This window comes from Hordeum vulgare, chromosome 1H (assembly GCF_904849725.1).
Source record: "Hordeum vulgare subsp. vulgare chromosome 1H, MorexV3_pseudomolecules_assembly, whole genome shotgun sequence".
In the NCBI taxonomy this organism is placed as follows: Eukaryota; Viridiplantae; Streptophyta; class Magnoliopsida; order Poales; family Poaceae; genus Hordeum; species Hordeum vulgare.
In genome coordinates this window covers 477,333,191-477,353,943 of record NC_058518.1, presented here as the reverse complement: position 1 = coordinate 477,353,943, position 20,753 = coordinate 477,333,191, and the positions used below count along the sequence as shown (strand labels likewise).

General features: G+C 47.0%; 2 protein-coding genes across 2 annotated transcripts; one reads left to right on the top strand and one right to left on the bottom strand.

The window, feature by feature from the left end:
* The first annotated feature begins 5,080 nt into the window (after positions 1 to 5,080).
* Positions 5,081 to 6,576, top strand: LOC123447051 (GDSL esterase/lipase At5g45670-like). Its single transcript, XM_045123617.1, has 3 exons — positions 5,081 to 5,340; positions 5,441 to 5,565; positions 5,671 to 6,576. Exons 1-3 carry the CDS (start codon positions 5,094 to 5,096, stop codon positions 6,394 to 6,396), a joined length of 1,098 nt encoding a protein of 365 aa, XP_044979552.1. The 5' UTR covers positions 5,081 to 5,093; the 3' UTR covers positions 6,397 to 6,576.
* LOC123447041 lies at positions 6,543 to 12,018 on the bottom strand. Its single transcript, XM_045123605.1, has 3 exons — positions 11,767 to 12,018; positions 11,300 to 11,651; positions 6,543 to 9,627 (listed from the first exon to the last, which is right to left on the bottom strand). Exons 1-3 carry the CDS (start codon positions 11,811 to 11,813, stop codon positions 6,811 to 6,813), a joined length of 3,216 nt encoding a protein of 1,071 aa, XP_044979540.1. The 5' UTR covers positions 11,814 to 12,018; the 3' UTR covers positions 6,543 to 6,810.
* Between the last annotated feature and the right edge of the window lie 8,735 nt (positions 12,019 to 20,753).

Genomic DNA, 20,753 nt, shown 5'->3' with positions numbered 1-20,753 from the left:
CAGGCAGAGATACGACCGCGGAGGCAGGTGGGTTGAGATCAACAACAGTGGTGGTTGAGGTCGGCTGCGGCGGCGAGTGGTGTGGCAGCGGCCTGGACACAGGCCAGGGTGGACCAGGGTCGACGCGATGCGCTCGAGCGCCGCAACGAGGGCAGTGAGCGGGGAGAGGTACATCCGCGGAGACGAATGGGTTGAGATCGCCAGCGATGGCGGTTGAGGTCGGACGCGGCGGCGAGTGGTGTGGCGGCGGCCTGGGCACATGCCAGGGTGGCCAAGGGTCGACGAGAGGAGGCGATGCGTACAGGTATAATTTTTGCAGCGAATCGTTTTTTCCTTTTGCGTTGCAGATAAATGATGCAGCGCGGGTTGAATTACAAAAATTACAGGGGCTTTTTATAAAAATACCGTGGTGGGTTTTCCGACGGAAACAATAGCCGCTTTATTATTAGGTATAGAATATTGTTTCCTTTTTAGTTTGTCCCTTCATTTTTGTTCCTTTTTAATTTTCCTATTATTCTGCTAGACCTTTTATAATTTTTGTTTTGAACTTAAAACAATATTCTCATATTCACAGTTTATATTTAAATGTTCGTGCTTAAAAAAATGTTCCAGCTTCCGAAATGTCTTGATATTTTAAAATTTGTTCATGTTTCAAAAATTGTTCTCATATTCAAAAAAATGCATGATTTTTCATTAAAAAAAAATTAAAAGTTCTGCCTTTCACATTTTTATATTTCTAAAAAGTTCTTATTTTCACATTTGTAAAAAATGCAATATTTTTTAAAGTTCTTCTGTTCACATTTTTTTAAAATGTTCCTATTTTACGAGAAATGTTTCTCTGTTTTGAAAATTTGTTCACAAATTGAAAAGTTGTTCAAGTTTTATTCGCCAATTCTAAAATTACTCATGATTTTAAAATGTTCGGGAAGTTTAGAAAATATTCTTCATTTTCTAAAATAGATTTGCCATTTCTAAAAATGTATGTAAGTTCAAAAAATGTTCCTGCTTTAAAAAGTGTACATAAGTTCAAAAAATGTTCTCGTTTTGTAAATTGTTCACAAATTTCAAAAAACTTTCTTTCTTACAAAAAATACGTTCCATGTTTGTGAAATGCTCATCGTTTCAAATTTGATTATACACTAAGAAATTGTTTATGTTTTCGAAAAAAGTTGTGTACTTAAAAACTTGTTCGCGTTTCCAACTTTGTTCACATTTTTTAAAAATTGTTCTCTGTTTCAAAATATGTTCTAAAAAATAAAAAAATGCTCATTCTTTAAAAAATTGTTCGCTCTTCAAAATTTGTTTTGGTTTTTTAAAAATTTGTTATCAAGATTTAAGAAATTTTAGTGTATCTAACAAATTGTTGGCGCTTCCAAATTTGTCCACGTTCTTTTTAAATTGATTTCACTTTAAAAATTTGTCCTCGAAATGCAAAAAATGTCCGTGCTTTAAAATTTTGTCCATGCTTTCAAATTTGTTCAGGATTTTTCAAAATTGTTCTCCTTTTCAAATTTTGTTCTCAAGATTCAAAAAATATTCATGCTTTAAAAAATTGTTCGCGCTTCCAAATTTGTTCAAGATTTTTAAAAATTGTTATTCAAATGCTAAAAATGTTTTTCTTCAAATAAAAAAAGGAAAGAAAAAAGATCTAAAAAAAGAAAATAAACAGAGAAAGAAAAAAGTAACATAAAAAATAAACAAAACTGGGCCGGTCCAGTGTGCTGCAGGTAGAAGCCCTCGTCCGTCCTTGCATGTTACTGGGATGCTGCATACAGTTGAAGGGGTCTATAGTAATGGGCCAGCCCCAAACGCGCACAGTATATACAGTAAAAAAGAGTAGAAAAGGATGGGACAAAATTCCATGCGTCGCCACTTGATGTTTCGCGCTCTGAGCGTTTCAGCCGGATCTCCTTTTTTATATGTTTTTTGGACGCATTTTTGGCTTTTTAGATTGGGTTTTTTTCGGGGTTTTTGGTGTTTTGGTTTTTCATCTATCTTTCTTAGCTTTTCTATAAAAGAAAAATTAAAAAATGCATGAAAAAACACTCTTTATGTTTGTTTTATTTTGCGAGAGGCACGGCCGTGTCTATCAAAAATAAGGAAAAAAATGTGTTTTTTGTTTTTTTATGTAAGAGGCGTGGTTTTGCTTTCGTGAGAGGCACGGTTTTGCTTTCGCAAAACGCGCGGTTGTGCCTATCGGATGCCAAAAAATATGTGTTTTTTTTTGCGAGACACACGCTTTTGATTTCTTAAGTGGCATGGTTTTGATTTTGCGAGGCACGATCATGCCTCTCGAAAATAGAAAATACATGTTTTTTTTCTACGAGACGCAAGCTTTTGCTTCCGCGAGAGGTAGGATTTTACTTCCGCGAAAGTCACGGCCGTGCCTCTCGAAAACGAAAAATAACATGTTTTCTATTGTTTTTTTCATGAGAGTCACGGTTTTGCCTTTGTGAGAGGCACGGCTGTGCCTCTCGGAAACGAAAAAAACTTGGTATCTATTATTTTTCTATCGCGAGAGGCATGGTTATCCGTTCGATTTTTTCTGGAAAAAAGTTCGTCAAAACCTATCAACATGGGATCTAGTTTTGAAGATCTCGACGCGAAGAACCCAAGTAAAAACGATTCAACATTTGGTCACACGTTTAAGATATAAAACGTTTTGAAAATACGGATCTACAAAAAAAAAACTCTCGGGTTGCAACTAGTGGCACGCATATAGTGCGCCATTTGTTGCAACCCAAGAAGGTGAGAGTGATCTTTCAAAAAAGTGCTCCTTAATTAATGATTTTCGAAAAGGACGCGCGGTCGGGATTAGTACCGGGACCTCCTCGTTGCTGGAACACGTGTCTAGCCACCTGGCAGGGCTCGATCGTGTTTGATAGCATTCTCAACCTAGCATGCTTGTTCTCCTTTTATACATGCTGACTGTAGACACACTGAGTACATATATTTGGTGTTGTTTGGTAATGATGTATGTTGTGAGACATGTTAAGCTGAGAATCGGTCTGGTAACTTTCATATGTTTAGACATGTCGGCCTTTACTGTAGCAACCGGTATTTTCAAATAAGTCAACAAAACATTTCAAAAATGTGAACAATTTGTTTTAAACATGGGGAAAATATATATTTTTGAAATTCCAAAGTTTCTTTGCTTAAAGTTTGAACTTTTTTAAAAAATAAACAAATTTTGGAAATCTGAATATTTTTGAATAAACTGAATTTTAAAATATCCAAACATTTTTTCAAAGATAGAAAAAAAAAGTGCCTCTTTTGAAAATTTTATCAAAATTTGAAAATCTGGATATTTTTAAAATTTTAACAACTTTATAAATCTGGTCATTTTTCGAAACGTTGAATAAATTTTAAAATTCTAGATAATTTTTGATATTCTGAACATTTTTGGGAAAAAAAAATATGTTTTAAGAAAATTTGAATATTTTTTGAAACACATTGAGAGCCTCCATATGCATTATGACGACCGCTCAAAGACGGCTTTGGTAGAGTTGATCTAACAAAAGTAAGCGTGAAATCTCCCAAACTGTTCACTGGAAGGTTCCGATCGAGTTACAATACATGCACATCAGCACATGCTTGGTCTTGTGGGAAGCATGGCGCCGTACGTGCGTGCCTCGTCGAGAACCAGATCGAAGGCGAGCAGAAGGCCTTGCCACATGCAGCAACCGTATTGACTATTGGGCATCGCAACCTCTTGCAAGTACGATCAGCTCGCCCCGGACCCCCGCTCTAGCCAGCCGCGTACGCGCCGGCCGTGCGCGCCACCGTGACGCGCGCGCGGCCAGCCACCAGGGCGGCGCATTGAATCTGGCGTGCGTGGAGCTGGGCCAGACCAATCAAATCCAATCCACGGGCTGGCTGGCTATGGCTATGGCTACAGTGCAGTGTCGTGTGTGGGCGCTGCATGCGTACGACGGCGTGCACGATCCGCCGGCGACGCCGTTCATACGCGTATGCATGTGGAATGTCTTGCGTGGTCGATGGGTTATTGGATGGTTGATGATTGGCCTATCTGTTCCGGTTTTATGTAGGGATGGGAAGTGGATCTCATTTAATCCCATTTAAACTTATTTATTATCTAGTAGTTTTAAATTTTATTTTCTTTTTGAGTAAAATGAACTATGAAGCTAGAAAAAGCTAAATAAATGGGACTTGTGGCTGCCATTTATTTGCCATTTACATCCCTAGTTTTATGGCCAGCTTTTCCAAGCTCCCATCGTGCGCGTTCACAGTCTGTCTGATGTCCGGTACCCGGCCGGCCGGGACGACTAAACGCCGATCATGATGATCGGACGGGGCGATAACAAAACAAAAAAGATTGGGTTACTTGCTGGTAAACAGGACTGCAAAATATCGGCGAGTTATTAGAGGCTCAAGTGCTGTAGTACTGTGGTAACTAGCTCCTTTGTTCAGCCGGTTGATCGAGAGTACTATACCAGTATATGTCGGTGTTGCTCAAAACTAGCTATAGAGCGCTCCATGTGCCTGGCCAAGTAGTACCACACAACCTATAACTGAACACGCTTTTGTTCGGCCAATCAGCAAGCAACTGACGGGCCATCTACACCGTCCTTGAGCTATGCATGCACGCACCCGTACGTACGGTGTGTCGATGTCGATCTCTCTCCCGTCACCGTGCAGGCAGTACACCAAACAAACTGCGGGTGTGGCCGTAAAAATCCGTTGCGCCACCTGCCGGCCGGTCTTTGTTTACACTCTCCGCATCGTACGTAGATTTTGTTCTTGTTTTGAGAGAATTTCTGAAGCATTGTAGATGGAGTGAGCTGCCTGCTTCACCGACTGGGCCCACGCACATTGCCCGCCGCCTCCCAAGTAAATGCTGGACCTAACAGCGATTGGCAAGCAAAAAGCCCAATCGGTTATTAATCTCCACCCTCTAGTGTCCAATCCAGCACCGTCGCTGCCCAACTCACCACCCCTATAAAGAACGCACAAGCATGGCAGCAGTACGCACATCCCCTGTGTCTTGTCGCCATCACAATCAATCTCACTCGCTCGCTCACTCCAACCAGCAGCAGCTCACTCGCAGTGCGCCAGTGCCACTGGGCAGTGCAATGGCGGGGCGGGCGTGCTGGCGGTCGCTGGCCGTGGTTGTGGCGGTGGTCGGCGCGGCGGCGGCGACGGCCGTGGCGGAGCCGCAGGTGCCGTGCTACTTCGTGTTCGGGGACTCGCTGGTGGACAACGGCAACAACAACGGAATCGTCTCGCTGGCGCGCGCCAACTACCCGCCCTACGGCGTCGACTTCGCCGGCGGGCCCACCGGCCGCTTCTCCAACGGGCTCACCACCGTCGACGTCATCTGTAAGCACCCAAAACTACGTATACGTCACACGTGCACATTCTGAAGCTACGTAGTATGATAACTACTCAAGCCGCTTCTCTGTTTTCGCGTCGGGTGCAGCCCAGCTTCTGGGCTTCGACGACTTCATCCCCCCCTTCGCCGGCGCGACCAGCGACCAGCTCCTCACCGGCGTCAACTTCGCCTCCGCCGCCGCCGGCATCCGGGAAGAGACCGGGCAGCAGCTGGTACGTGCACCGCCTTCCCCACGGCCACGCTCGCCAGCCAACAAACTCGATCAAGAGTTCAAGACGTACGTACGTACGTACGTGAACGGTGCTGCGTGCATGCAGGGTGGACGGATCAGCTTCAGCGGGCAGGTGCAGAACTACCAGAGCGCGGTGGAGCAGCTGGTGAGCATCATGGGCGACGAGGGCGCGGCGGCGAACCGCCTGAGCCAGTGCATCTTCACCGTCGGCATGGGCAGCAACGACTACCTCAACAACTACTTCATGCCGGCCTTCTACGACACCGGCAGCCGCTACACGCCGACGCAGTACGCCGACGACCTGGCGGCGCGCTACACGCAGCTCCTGCGCGCGCTCTACAGCTACGGGGCGCGCAAGGTGGCGCTCATCGGCGTGGGGCAGGTCGGGTGCAGCCCCAACGAGCTGGCCACGCAGAGCGCCAACGGCGTGGCCTGCGTCGACCGGATCAACGTCGCCGTCAGGATGTTCAACCAGCGGCTCGTCGGCATGGTCGACCAGTTCAACCGCCTCCTCCCCGGCGCGCACTTCACCTACATCAACATCGACGGCATCTTCTCCGACATCCTCCGTGCGCCGGGCGGCCACGGCCTGAGGGTCACCAACCGGGGCTGCTGCGGCGTGGGGCGGAACAACGGGCAGGTCACCTGCCTGCCGTTCCAGACGCCCTGCCCCAACCGCAACGAGTACCTCTTCTGGGACGCCTTCCACCCCACCGAGGCCGCCAACGTGCTCGTCGGCCAGAGGGCCTACGCCGCCCGGCTCGCCTCCGACGTGCACCCCGTCGACATCAGCACCCTCGCGCACCTCTAGCCAGTGGTGTGGGCATGATATACATTTATATGTCAGTGAAATATATGCAGGATTCTGTACAACACATACAAGATGATACGTTTGCGTCTGGATTTTGCAACCGTATGCTCTCACTCAGCTCACAGTGTTTTAGATGGGCAACCATGTAATATGATTCAGCAGCATCGAATTTAATTTGAACGACTCTTTGCGTGGCTAGTACAGTTCACAGCGCTGGAAAAACTACAATCTAACCTAAATGCAGAAGCCAAGAGCGTATTCCAACAACAACAGTAGCGATTTTACAGGAGAAACCTGATGCAAGAAGCTAGCTCCGTCCCATAAAATCATCTACCAAGTCTCTTCAGGATTAGCCAGTTCGATGACGATGAAAAGACTCGCATGAACCACAGAAACGGTTAAATTCTGGAGCTTTCAGCGTGGATCCATGGTCTTCTTCGATGGGCCTACTGTGTGGGCATCATTCTCCACTTCAAGCTGTATGACCGAATGCGCAGGCAAGGAATCTACCTGCTCCAAGCTAGCACTAGCACATGGCTGGAGTATGTGCTTTGCTCCAGATTGCAACTTAACAGGTCTCGTACCTGCAGTACTGGAAGAATCTATCAATGCCGAACGTGTATTTGCATCACTGGTTACAGCTCGAAGAATCATTTCAGGTCCGTTGAGACGAACTGGCATATCTCGGGGTTGCCCGCCTGGTCTGGATCCATAGACTTCTACCAGGAGTGGTGACCGATTTGGGTCCTTTCCTACTGCCATGCAAGGTTTCTTTGGTAATGTCAATAACATATCATCCTTTTCTGCTGGCCTTTTGAAACTTCGGTTGATTTGCTTCGAACTCTCAAGACTTGATCTTGATGCTGCTACAGGAGCCTGTTTCATGCTCCCCTTGTCTTGAAAGATCACACCACCAGGAGCATTACTTTTGCCTGGTTCACGAGGCAGGGGGGCTAGTGGACGGAATGCAGTAGATCCATGAGGCCGTGCAGCTTCACTACTATAAACATGAGAAGAGACCATTGAAGGGGGCAATGGACGGAGCGAGGTAAACTTTGTTTGAGTTGTTGATGCAACAGTGCTCTGAACAGAGTAAGCACACATACTGTTTGATATTGGGGTCATTTGTGTCATGCTGCTGCTATTTTTTCCAGGGGAAAAGCTGAACTGAGATGGCCCTGGTCTTGTTTCTGCAATGTTTTTGAACTTGTTCCATGGATCGTAAGATGACTTTGTTGCGAAACTAGCTGTAGGTCTGCAGTGCGCAGGACCAGGTTGTGGATGATTAGCAGTACTCTGAACTTGATGATTTGCCACAGCTGGGCGCTGATGCCCTAGCCTGACCTCAGTGTACCTGCTCACCGGTTGCATAGACACCTTGTTTGGCACAGCTAGTTGAGATTGATGACTCTGGTTGCTTTTGCTGAAACCGGACCCTTGCTCAGCTGCAGTAACAGAAGAAAAATGTGATGCATAGTCAGATGGTAGTCTTCCTCCATTCAAAATCCTAAATGTTGCAGCAGGATCTTCATGAAACAATTGTGGAGAAACTTGTGTACACATCCCCGGAAAGTAACGATGTTCAGCTCTGATTTGGTTACTAGAACATGGACCACAGTTATCTAAGCCCCCAATGCCGGTTCCAAGGCTAACTGTTTTGCCCATTAGGCGCATCGTCGTTTCAGCGGCAGGTTGGATATTCTGCTGATAGTTCTGTCTTGGGAAATAGCTTTGCATCTCAAGTGACTTCAGCAGTTGATCATCATGTCCCAGGAATCGAGCGCCCAAATATTGCTCTGAACCCCCTTGCTGGTTCCTGCATGAATATATGCTGCTGGGAATTGCATGGTTATGAACTTCCACTCTTTCAGAGATTGGACGCTGTCTGAAACCCATACTTGATGCAGTTGGCACTGTGGGGATAAGATGAGGGTCTGGCTGAATACCAAAATTAGCAACTGTAAAAAATGGCGGGGCTTCATGGTTGATTCTTAAATGGGCATAATCCAAGGAAGTATTAGGTGTGAAGAAAGCTGGAGATGTTGAAGGATGCAAAGAATCCTTCCCCAAGCATTGTGCTTTAAGCAGCTCATCAGGATTAAGGGTACCAACAGGTTGCACCCTGACAAATTCACCATGCGAATTAATAGGAAGACCCATATAGCCGCCACTGTACATGTTCCTGCATGCAGATACACAGACTGTAGTTTGTGCATTTGTTGATTTGTTTGATCCTGTTGAGGTGTTAATACTTCTCGCAGCGCCATTACCAGATCTAAGAGCACTAGGATGAACTTCTGTCATGTGACAATTAGCAATCAACCTTTCCTGAAGAATTGTGCTTCTATTCCTATCCAATGCTTCTTTGAGAGAAGCAGCATGGCCAGAACTGTAAGGTTGTGATAACGGGGTTCTCATGAGATATTCTGGTCTTTTGTCGACTGCTAAACCAGCAGGAACAGATGGTCCTCTTAGCATCATCTGATGGTTTTCTTCAAGTTGACGCCCAATACCAAGATATAGGCCTTCTGGCAAACGGAAGTCCACACCAGCAAACTTTTGAGCAAGCCCTTGACTAGGCAGGGCAGCTGAGCTCATGGAGCTCAAACGGTTGCTGTTGTCCCTCTTAGAAATCTCTACGCAATGATTTAGATACACAGGTCTGGCAAGTGGAACAGTATGGGAGGCACCAGTTGAACCTACCTTCTCAGATAAAGAGCTGCCATCCTGCTCAATAGTCTCCAATAAAGCATCTACATGTTGATGCACCAACTGTGGCTCTTCTGTATCGCGCTGATCATTGACTACCTGAGAATTATCTCTCTGGCATGGTTGCTGGGATGCCTGCACTACCTGTGATTGCTCCCTGTTATCTTCAGTTTGGGAGGCAGTCAACCCACATATGTTATCTGTATCAGAAAAGGTAACATGTTTTGATTTGAGAGAAGACTTTGACGGACACATAACATCAGAGTTTTTCAGAAATGTGCCCGCTCCTGTTTCTAAGTGTTTCTTAAGAATGGTTTGAACTTCACAACCATTCTCCGTAGCCTTCTGATTAGACAAAACTGATTTCTTGCTTCCGTTAATATTTTTCTTGTAAGGTAAAACTGAGACCTCTTGATTTTTCCTTTTCTTGCTAGGAGATTTTTTGAGCTTCCTCTTTTGTAGGGCATCTTGAAATAATTGAGAAATGCTAAGTGAGATAGCGTTCACGGTTTCACTTTTCCCCTGAAAAGGAAAAGATGACAGATCACCCTTATTGTACATGTAGCTTTAGGCTTTTAGAAAAGCAGTACAAAGCATATAAAGTCCAAATGCAATATGATTAAGATGTGGCCATGCAACTCAGCGGGTAGTGACACGCATACAGTTTAGGATATTGTTTTTTTATTTGCTCGTAGATATGATATGCTGCTTATTGTATTTCAAGGAACATGATCCATCTAGTCTCATGAGGTACATTGATATGCTACTTCAGGAGATAATACAGGTAAGGAGCTACAATATTTTGTTCAACCAATCTCGATTGCTGAATCCAAATAATCAACCAACCATATGACACCAACTTATGCTTAGAACACCATCCAGTTAGTATTTTATTTTATTTTTGAAAAACCAAGGGTAAGCATGTGTACCATGAATCCAGAAGACATGGAATGATCGAAAAAGAAAGGATCTGCCATATTTCTTTTGTAGTACGACACATGAAAAAAGCCGGATATATATTGACCATATACTAATCATGTTTTACCGTGAGACGTTTTGCAACACAGTTGAGTAGTAGGGTGTACCTACCAAGGCACAGGATCCAAGTATGAAGCTTTGGCTGTCTACTGGTTTATCAGGAAGTAAGCAAGCAAGAACAGAAGACAGCACGAGCAAGCACGGAACGACAGACTGCTTACGGTAAGAGCACGTTAAACACAATCCACATCTATTCTTTACTTGGAAATCGTCAATACAAAGCATTGCTTTGTTTTAGAGGAAACACCCTAAGGCCTGTCAGATCTGATTCATCTTAAGGGAACAATTACAAGGACGGGAGCAGCCAACGCTGCACAAAACAAAAAACAACAAGCACCCTCTTTTTTTCTTTTTTAGAAAAAAAGGAAGATTACCTCCGGCCTCTACATCAATACGATGCATGCAGCCACTTTATTAAAGAAAGCAATCAAATAGTCTGCAGTTCCGAACAAGCTATAAAGGATCAGCAAAATAATCCATAAAAAAATAACAAGCACCTAATGAGCTACAATGGCCTCATGACATTTAAAGACCGCAACTGAAGCCCAATCCTAGCGACGGGACAAAGACAACGTCGACGGAACATCAGCAGGGCCGTGTCCCGAGCTTGTCAGCGCTCCGACCCGGTGCCACCAGTTGTGCATAGTCTGCATGACGAAAGCGAACCAACCATCCTGCACACCAAGCAAAACGAAGGTCCATCATCATCCTCAACCAGATCTGGCATAGACACCAGGGCTGCTAACACTTGCAGCCACTAGAAGAAGATTATTCAGACTGCCGCTGCGCCACCCATAGAGGCCGGGGGGAGCGTCAGACTGAACCAAACTCCAATGGATCTGGGGAAGAGAGAGGAAACCCTAGCCGCATTTGTGTGGGGAGGAGAGAGAGACGATCTGATTGTTAGAGGTTTGATGAATGTTGATCTCCACTGAATACAGGCTTGCTGGCAATCCATTATGCTGGATTCACATCCTGCTACTTCAAAATCACTTCTCCCATGGCCAGAAATCGCTTCCAGAGCTCGGACAGATTTTCATAGATGACGGAAAACCAGCCGGCAAACATACACATTCTAGTACTATAATATCGCCCAGCAAACGCATTCCAGATCCAAGTAATGCAGATGCGATCTTGGTGGAAGAAAAAAGCGCACCTTTTTCCTCGCAGCAATCTCAGCCGGGGACTTGTCCTTCTTCAACCCCTTCTTCGGCTGAACCCCGGCCGCCTGCTTGCCCTTGTCGAGCTTCCTCCTGACCTTCCTCCCGTCGTCGCCGGAGACCCGCGGCACGGCGGCGAAGAGCTCGACGACGGAGCGTTTCCGGCGCATGGCCGCCTTCCTCCGCTCCTCCTCCCCGTCGTCCATCTCGTCCGCCAGCGCCGCCTCGTCCGCCCACCACCGGAACCGGCGCACCTCCATCGGCGGCAGCGACTCCGGCCGCCCGCCGAGCGGCCAGCACCTCCCGCCCTCGTCCGCCGCGCCAGCCCGCATCCGCGCCGCGTACCCCCTTCCGTTCAGAACATACATACGGAACATAAACAACAGCATCAGAGCTCCGCCCCGTGGGCGCGCGGCGGCGGCGGCGCGCAATGCAGGGGAGTGGAGAAGAGCTTAGGCGGTACCGGATCGAGAAGCACGGGCCGGCGCCGCCGCCTGCAGTGGCGGCCATCGCGGTAAGGCTCCCTCCCTCCCTCCCTGGTCTGCTCGCCCGCTTTCACCCGGCTCTGTTTCCGGCGCACGTGACCATCGTCGGCGGCGGTTGGAGACCCAAGGAGCCGTGCGGCGGCCCAGGCGCGGGGTGAGGCGCGAGGGGGGCAGACGGCCTAGGGCGCGGCCCGTCTTCTTGGGTTTTGCCGCTTTTCCCGCAGCTCTGCTGTGACAAGCGACAGTGCGAGTGCGAGGGCGTCACGGTCACGCGCTCGGCGATTTACTGTAGGCGTACGTACGGCGCCGCGCAGCGCCGGGCGGTGGGCGGTAAAGATACAAAACAAGAGTCAGAAAAGCTCCATCCTTTCCCCTCTCGTGCTCGCTGTCGGTGCTGCTGCAAGCCTAGGTTTGGGCTATGATTATGATAAGACTTGTTTGGTATTAGTGTTTTTAAAAAAAATTAATGGAATAATCCTTCAGCCCCCCTTTGGTTAAGGAGGATTGGGAAGGTTTTATGAGGGAGGGATTTAAATGGATTGAATGAATTCCTTTGTTCCAGCTAATCCTCTCAAATCCCCGGGGCTTTGCTTCCACTAGTCCCCAAGAAGGATTTTGAAACACATAGATAGAAAGGGATTAAAGTGGAACACAGGGGATTGGACTAGGCAAAACCCTCCTACCAAATGGGCGCCCAAGGATCTATGGGGTTTCTGGCCCTTCCGGGTATTTTCCTCTCAAAACCTCCCCAATCCCCCTTAACCAAACGAGGCCTCAAGGGATTGAGTGAAACCCCCATCCCAACCTTCACCCAATTCCTTCAAATCTTCATTTATCCCCAATACACTAGGTAGGGGTAACACTAGGTAGGGGTAGTGTATCTGGTATAGAAAAAAATACACTATAGTTTAGGGATTTGAGGGGTAATGTGGGGATGAAACATGTCAAATACACTAAAACTAAATGGTGTTAGATTCAGATGGATTTTAGAATAAAATAAAATTATGTTAGAATTAATTCAAACTATGTGAAAATTGAAATGTCAAAATTTGAACTTCGATGAAGCTCGAAATTGTTTAGTTTCCGAAAATAAAAACCTTGACGGTGATTTTGAACGTGAACACACCAGCAGATGCTGCCGTGGAGCAAGATAATGCAGTGAAACTACTACTACTCCTCATTTGCGGAGCTTGCTGCGTGGTGTAGAGTGGTAGCTGGCTGCAATTGTGTTGCACCGCGATTTTAATTACTCTGTGGACCGAACTGACCCCTCCGGCACTCGTAGTAATGGCTGGCTGTGAGCCAGGTGCTCGGTGGGGACCGAGACTGCTTCCTCCGTACCAAAATTCCGACCAGGTCAAAATAAGCTACTAATTGACTTTTATGTTCCTAATACAAATTTTGAATCAGTCATCCTCTTCCTTCAGTCTTCCACCTCCGGCATGCACCCCCGACCTCCACCTCCACCCTTCCCCTCCACTCCCGCACTTCACCCCCGCCCTCTAGCTCCACCTCCGCCCTCCACCTCCACCCTTCCCCTCCACCCCCGCACTTCACCCCCGCCCTCTAGCTCCACCTCCGGCCTTCACCTGTACCTCCATCCCCGTCCTCCACTTTCGCCTCCACCCCCGTCCTCCACCTCCGCCCTTCACCCTCGCCCATGCGCTCCTCCTCCTGACCCGTGCGTGCCCGATGGTGGAGCTGAGCCGGTGCTCTGCTGCCAGACGCTGGTGGAGGCCAGCTGCTAGTGGTGATCTGCTGCCGCCTGCTTGCAGATTGTCTAAGCCTTGACCTTGGATTCTGTTGCTGGTGTCTGGTGGAGGCGAGCCTTGACCTTGGATTTGAATGATTTGGATTCTGCTGCTAGTGTCAGAATAAGCCTTGACAGATTGTCTAAGCCTTGACCTTGGCGCTCTGCTGCTAGTGTCTGGTGGAGGCGAGCTTGCTGGTGGTGATCTGTTGCTGCCTGCTGGTGGAGGCGAGCTACCGCCCCCACGCGCCCAAGGGTTTTGCTGGAGTTCTCAATTTGTTGCTGCCGCTGAAGTTACAACGCTGATGCCGCTGAAGTATTCGCCGCTGCTGGAGTTCTCGTTTTTTCTCGCATAGATTCCTTATCTTCTGAACTCTTATTGTACCTGCATCTTCTGAATTTTTATGAAGGCTTCGTATGTAAGTTAATCAAAACTTGAGTAACAACTTGGGTTTTGGGCTCAAATGTACATACCTTGTCAAGAATTGACTCGATGGTTTCATCTGATAACCTCATTCCTGATTCACTCAGAAGAGTGATAAGCATGTGCTTGACCCGTACAGTGTAGCAGTAGAAATTTTGTCACCAATGACTAAAGGAGGAAACACGGAAAAAGAAAACATTAAATGTCAAGAGTCCGAAAATATGAGCAGATTAATTCTACTAAGGTTTTAATATATTGCAACCTTTATGTTTAGTTAACTGGGAATAGAAATTATTATTTTGAAATGGCCCTATGCAAATTATTTTAGCCTACCTAGCTCAACGGAGGCCTTCCGCGCTATTCAGAATAAATTCTCGGGTTTCAGAATTTAGAATGCTTTTAAATCCTACTCTTCGAGTGCAACCATCCATCCATCCATCTAGCCTCTAGAGTGCAACCAAGATAAATTGAGCTAAAGCTACAAAAATCCCCATTTCAAAGCCGGTGAGGGAGTAGAACAAAAATCCCCATTGGCCTAACGAAGCTAAACTGAACTGAAGTTGGCCGGCGAGGGAGTACAAACAAACCTCATGGAGGCGGAGGCGTCTCGTGGTGGGGGAAGTCCAGCTCATGGCAGCATCCTGATTTGGCTCCAACTCCTCATCACGTCGACGTCCAGATGCGGGTCCAGCTCGAGCTCTTCACGCCCTCGCCAGTTCCTGGATGATCTCCGGCGACACGGTGCTGCCCTCCTTGTAGCTGGCGGCAGATGCCCCACTTTGTCAGTCGCGTCGACACACGCGGATCCAGTGTGTATGCCGCCTAGAAGCTCGTTACCGGTGCCTAAAGCTTCAATCTTTTGACCAGCACGCCGTGGCAGAAAAGGGTTGTGGCGCGGTGGTGGGGAGAGCAGAAATGAGCGACGGTGAGGAGAGGAGAGGCCAACAATGACGGAGAGGAGAGGAGAGGCGGGCGAGAGTGAAAGGATCAATATGGTTGACTAGAGGGGGTGAATAGGCAACTACCAGTTTTTAGCTTGTCTTAACAAATTAGCGTTAGTAATAAAAGGTTCTCTACGTGAACAAATAGGCGAGCAACCTATATGATGCTAACCATAAGGATAACAAGTGCAAGCAAAGAATACACCACAACAATAACAAGTACAAAGTAAAGGTAAGAGATAACCGCATGTGGAACCGGTGGAGACGAGGATGTGTTACCGACGTTCCTACCCTTTGATAGGAAGTACGTCTCCGTTGGAGCGGTGTGGAGGCTCAATGCTCCCCAAGAAGCCACTAGGGCCACCGTATTCTCCTCACGCCTTCACACAATGCGAGATGTCGTGATTCCACTATTGGTGCCCTTGAAGGCGACGATTGGACCTTTACAAACAAGGTTGGGGCTATCTCCACACAAAGCTTGGAGGCTCCCAACAAGACCACGAAGCTTCACCATAATGGAATGTGGCTCCGAGGTGACCTCAACCGTCTAGGGTGCTCAAACACCCAAGAGTAACAAGATCCGCAAGGGATTAGTGGGGGAATCAAATATCTCTTGGTGGAAGTGTAGATCAAGGCCCTCTAAGGCAATCCCTAGAAAATCAACAAGTTTGATTGACTAGGGAGAGAGATCGGGCAAGAATAAGCTTATGGAGCAACAATGGAGTTTGGAGATGTAAGGGGTGAGCTTCTAGAGGAAGAAGACACCTATATATAGTGGGGGATAAAAACCAACCGCTACCGACCCACCACAACAATAGCCAAGCGGTACTACCGCTGCTAGGACCGGTACTACCGCTCCTAAGAGCGGTACTACCGCTCTGCATCTCACCAACCACGGTAGTAAAAAATACTACCGTGCCTACTACTGTGGGGGAAAAGTATGCGCAAAAAGTTCGATGGAGCGGTAGTAAAAAACTACTACCACCCGAGGGTAGTAGTACCGCTCTTAGAGCGGTACTACCACTGTGCTAGCGATACTACCGCTGGCACCAGCGGTACTATCGTTGGCCCTTTTGCATAAGCAACAAAGATAAAGATGGAGCTCCATTGTAGCAAGGGAAAGGTGGTGCGCTAAATGTGTACGTGATGATTCCACCCAACCTTTCCGACGCGGACCCCTCTTCATAGTACGACTTTCCTACGACTCAAATCCACCAAATAGAAACGTAGAAAGCAACCGTCTTCGAGAGATTTCGAGGGGATCGAATCGTCTTGTGCCTAGACATGAATTATCTGAAATGCTCAATGCACATGATTAGTCCGCACATGCGTTGTCATCAATCACTACAATCACTTAGGAAGAAAAATGCCCTAACAATCTCCCCCTTTTTGATGGATTGATGACAATACAAGGTTTGCACAAAAAGGATATAGAGAAAGCATATGCAAAACCTAAAATCTACAAACTAGAGACAAGCTCCCCCTGGGTGTGTGCATACCAACACACAACCAAGGAAAAAGCACTCCCCTAGATTTTATAGACTAAGCAATCTTTGCAACATAATAGAATAGACATTATGCATGGAAGCAAGGCATAGCATGTGAGCATGAAGATAAGGGCACATGATAATAAGACTCAGAAACTACTAATAAACTAGATAATAATGAGATAAAAGATTGGAAAGATATATCATATGTCCCACACCATATAATAAAGTACGACGACTCATAGTTTTACCCATCTTTACCTAATAATAAAGAGGCTATCGCTTCCGTCGGAAAACCCACCGCGGTGATTTAAAAAAAAGTCCTTGATGTTTTTTAAAATTAACCAGCAATCCAATTGATAAGTGAAGCTGAATCGGTATGTACGTACGTACGTGACCAGTTGCCGCTGCTTGATCGATAGTGGCATAGATCAGCAACCAGTCGGACAATGCATGGGCCGGAGTACGAGCGTGTACATCGATCAGCGTCGGAAGCTGCACTGCGGGCGCGACGTATCGCCGTTGACGTCCCTGAGCTTGACCAGCTTGTACATGCCGGCGCCGCACACCGCGCCAGCAGCGAAGCAACTAAAGTTCAACAAATAAAGCAACCACGAAAACGAGAAAACTTGCAAATCCTACACTCTCTCCCCCTTTGGCATCGGGACACCAAAAAGGCAGTACGACACAGGTGGTAGCTCGAACCGGAGAGAACACAACCATCAGTCTTCGGTCTCCTCCTGAACATACTCCTCGTCTGTCTCGTTTTCGGTCTCCTCCTCAAAGTCCTTGTCAGACGCAGCCCACTGCAGATTGTTCTTCTGCATCCACTCAGCCTCCGGTGTGATCTCTCGCTCAGGCCCACTGGAGATGTGCACGCCAAGCTTCCTCATGACCAGCTTGTCACGGTGACGGCTCTCCTTCTGAGCGACATGGGTCCTGTACTGTCCCTTGGCCTGCATGTAGAACAAGGTCTTCATCTTGTCTGTGAGCTTCTTGGCCCATGATGGCTCGGCAGAGGAAGGCATACGTGACTCTGGAGCAACCGCATCCTCAGCAGCAGCCTCATCCTCATCAGAATCCCTAGTGGCAGCAGGTGTAGTTGTGGTGTTGGCCCATTTGTCCTTTTGTCGCAGTTTGATGGGGTCATGTCGAATCCACATAGGAGCATGTAACTCAATAGCTGGAAAATGCCCTGGCCCACGTCATCTTGATCAGGTAAAACGGATAAGGACCGTAGATCGGGACCTTACGGTTGAAGACTGCGGAGTAAAGCTTGCTCCACATAACATGAGAGACATCGAGTGATCCAGAGGAGCGAGTCCGCCCTTTCTGACACATGATAAGCATATCTACCACGTATGAGTGGACCTGGTCCTTGTTGCCAACTCGAGGAAATAGTGTGTTGCGAAAAATACGGTGCATGACATCCAGAAAAGGATTCATAACGTAGGAGACATCACCAGATGGGGTTTCCTTCACAATGTAGTATGGCAACAACTTCTCCTTTGCTAGAGCAACATGGTTAGCATGTGGGCACAAGCCAACAGGGTGGTCAAGCCCCTCATCCTGGACATTCAGAAGGTCCATGAAGTCCTTCCACTTAGCAAACAATAATTCCCCATTTGCCAGCCACGTCATGGTTCGGTCGTCATCAGTGTGAAAGTGAACAGTAGCGAAGAAATGGGCCACTACCTCATAATCAAAATCTTGCTGAAAAGTGATGAGCTCCTCAATCTGAAGCTATTCCACCATGGACACAGCATCACCAAAGTATGCAGGGTCTTTCTTCAGATGGCTGATATCAATCCACTGCACAGGAACATACATATTCTTCTTCGATTTGATGACGTCTTCATAAATAAGAAACTGGTCCTTAGTCCGAAACATGTCACCTCCAGGGAACTGAACCCTATTGCTGGTGTAGGGTTGACCTTTCGGTGAATCTGAAACTCTACAAGTGGCATGGCATCCGAGTCAACACTGTTCTTGGACTTCTGAGCAGTCTTCTTAAAATTATGCTTTGGAGCTTTAGAACCCCCGGGGACATCTGATGAGCGGGGACGCTTGAGACTGGCATCCTGAGGTGGGTTAGAGCGCCTGGAGCCGCCACCTATGACACGCAAAAAGCAAACACAACACAAAAGGACACAAGAAGTCAAGTCAAATATCAACATGCAACACAAAATCCCAAAGAAGAGAGGTTACAATGTGTGTGTTAAAGGAATGGCGGTAGTACCGCCGTCGGAGCGGTAGTAAAATTTTACTACCGCTCCGGCAGCGATAGTACCGCCCTGACAGCGGTAGTACCGCTACTCGAGCGGTAGTAAACTTTTACTACCGCTCTAACAACGGTAGTACCACTCCACAACGGTAGTACCGCTCCAAGAGGAGCGGTAGTACCGCACGGGAGACAATAGTGCCAGATCTGACAATGGAACTGTCAAATCTGGTACTACCGGGGACCCCAACACACAAATTACCCTATACATGAAAGATCTACCAACCAGGAACTCCCCACTCCTTCTAGCATGAGGATATGGTGCCATGAAGGAAAGAACACATGCATGCCCCTAACCTTAGATTCAACAAAAACTAAGCAAAAGCGAAGGGAACGAGGGACAGTACCGAGGTCCATGGCACGAGGGAGAGGATCCCACCAAACGAAATTGGAGAAGGGTGGCCGGAGAAGGAGATCCAGCGAGTCCCTTGGGCAACAACTTGAGAGATAATAGAGAGAAAAAGAAGAAGGACACAGGTTGAATGGGTAAGGGGGGAAAGAACTGCCCCTGCCCTAAAATAACCCATGAGGTCGTGGCGACGCGGTAGTACCACTGTCATTGCGGTAGTGCCGCTTGGCCAGCGGTAGTACCACTCGCCCAGCAGTAGTAAAAATTTACTATCGTGCTGGGGCGGTACTACCGCTGGCAGAGCGGTAGTACTGCTCGCCCAGCGGTAGTAAATTTTTACTACCGTGCCCCTGTTGACAAAACAACCCGAAAAACTTGCTCTACTCTCCTTGATAATAAAAAGGACTTGAACTTGGCCAGTGAACAAGGAAAAAACACAGAGAACCCAAACGAAGATAAGAAGAGACACGTACGCATTGGAACACAGAACCGAATCTTCTGACGAAGAGAGGGCGGTGGCCGAAGCCACCAATGTTTGAGTCAAATGGCATGACACCGCGAAGAATTATCCTTGGGTTCATGACCACAACTCGTCTTTGGAGCACAAGTGCCATCAACAATGGCTAATGTGAAAGACTTGATCAATTTATGCATAATAGGGGGAGGAGAAGTTCATTGAGAGAACAACACACCCCTATATCCATGCCTACACCTAGAGCCAAATATAATGATGACTGAGGTGTGATGTCATGGTTTCAATCTACATTACTTGAATCAATGATATTTAGCTCATGCCTTAACTCATGAAACCTTGCTTCATCTAGAGGTTTGGTGAAAATATCTGCAAGTTGCTCTTGAGTGTTGATGAAGAGGACCTCAATATCTCCTTGCTTGATATGATCTCGAATGAAATGATGACGTATATCAATATGCTTGGTCTTGCTATGTTGCACCGGATTAAGAGATATCTTGATGGCACTCTCATTGTCACACAGAAGAGGCACTTTGTCACAAGTGACATTGTAATCCTTTAAAGTTTGCCCCATCCATAATAATTTAGCACAACAACTTGCGGCAGCTGCGTACTGAGCCTCGATGGAAGAAAGTGACATACAGTTTTGCTTATTCGAAGATCAACTTACCAAAGAACGACCAAGGAATTGACATCCTCCAGAGGTTGACTTCCTTCTAACACAGTCTCCAACCCAATATGAGTCAGGGTAACCTACTAAACTAAAGCTTGCTCCTTTGGGGTACCATCAGCCAAAGTTTGGGGTATGAGCCAAATATGGAAAGATTCGTTTGACTGCCACATAGTCGCTTTCCTTCGGTGCGGATTGAAACCATGCACATATTCCCACACTCAACATGATATCGGGTCTAGATGCACAAAGGTAAAGCAAGGATCCAATCATGGAGCGATATACCTTTTGATCCACGACTTTACCATTGGGATCACTGTCGAGCTTGCATTTGGTTGGCATGGGAAATTTGACTGGCTTGACGTCCTCGAGCTCGAACCTCTTGAGCATGTCTTGAGTGTACTTGGCTTGCTTGATGAAGGTTCCTTCTATTCCTTGTTTGATTTCAAACCCGAGAAAGAACTTCAACTCTCCCATCATCGACATCTCAAACTTCTCGGTCATTAGTGCATCAAACTCTTCGTTGAAAGATTTGTTAGGAGAACCAAATATAATATCATCAACATATATTTGGCATATGAACAAATCCCC

Excerpts from the sequence above, each read along its gene's own strand:
- LOC123447041 (XM_045123605.1), bottom strand. The coding sequence starts at position 11,813 with ATGGCCGCCACTGCAGGCGGCGGCGCCGGCCCGTGCTTCTCGATCCG. Across the intron at positions 11,652-11,766 it reads GGCCCGTGCTTCTCGATCCG|GGGGTACGCGGCGCGGATGC; the intron begins GTACCGCCTAAG and ends TCTGAACGGAAG. Across the intron at positions 9,628-11,299 it reads AGATTGCTGCGAGGAAAAAG|GGGAAAAGTGAAACCGTGAA; the intron begins GTGCGCTTTTTT and ends TTTCCTTTTCAG.
- LOC123447051 (XM_045123617.1), top strand. The coding sequence starts at position 5,094 with ATGGCGGGGCGGGCGTGCTGGCGGTCGCTGGCCGTGGTTGTGGCGGTG. Across the intron at positions 5,341-5,440 it reads CACCACCGTCGACGTCATCT|CCCAGCTTCTGGGCTTCGAC; the intron begins GTAAGCACCCAA and ends CGTCGGGTGCAG. Across the intron at positions 5,566-5,670 it reads AAGAGACCGGGCAGCAGCTG|GGTGGACGGATCAGCTTCAG; the intron begins GTACGTGCACCG and ends GCGTGCATGCAG.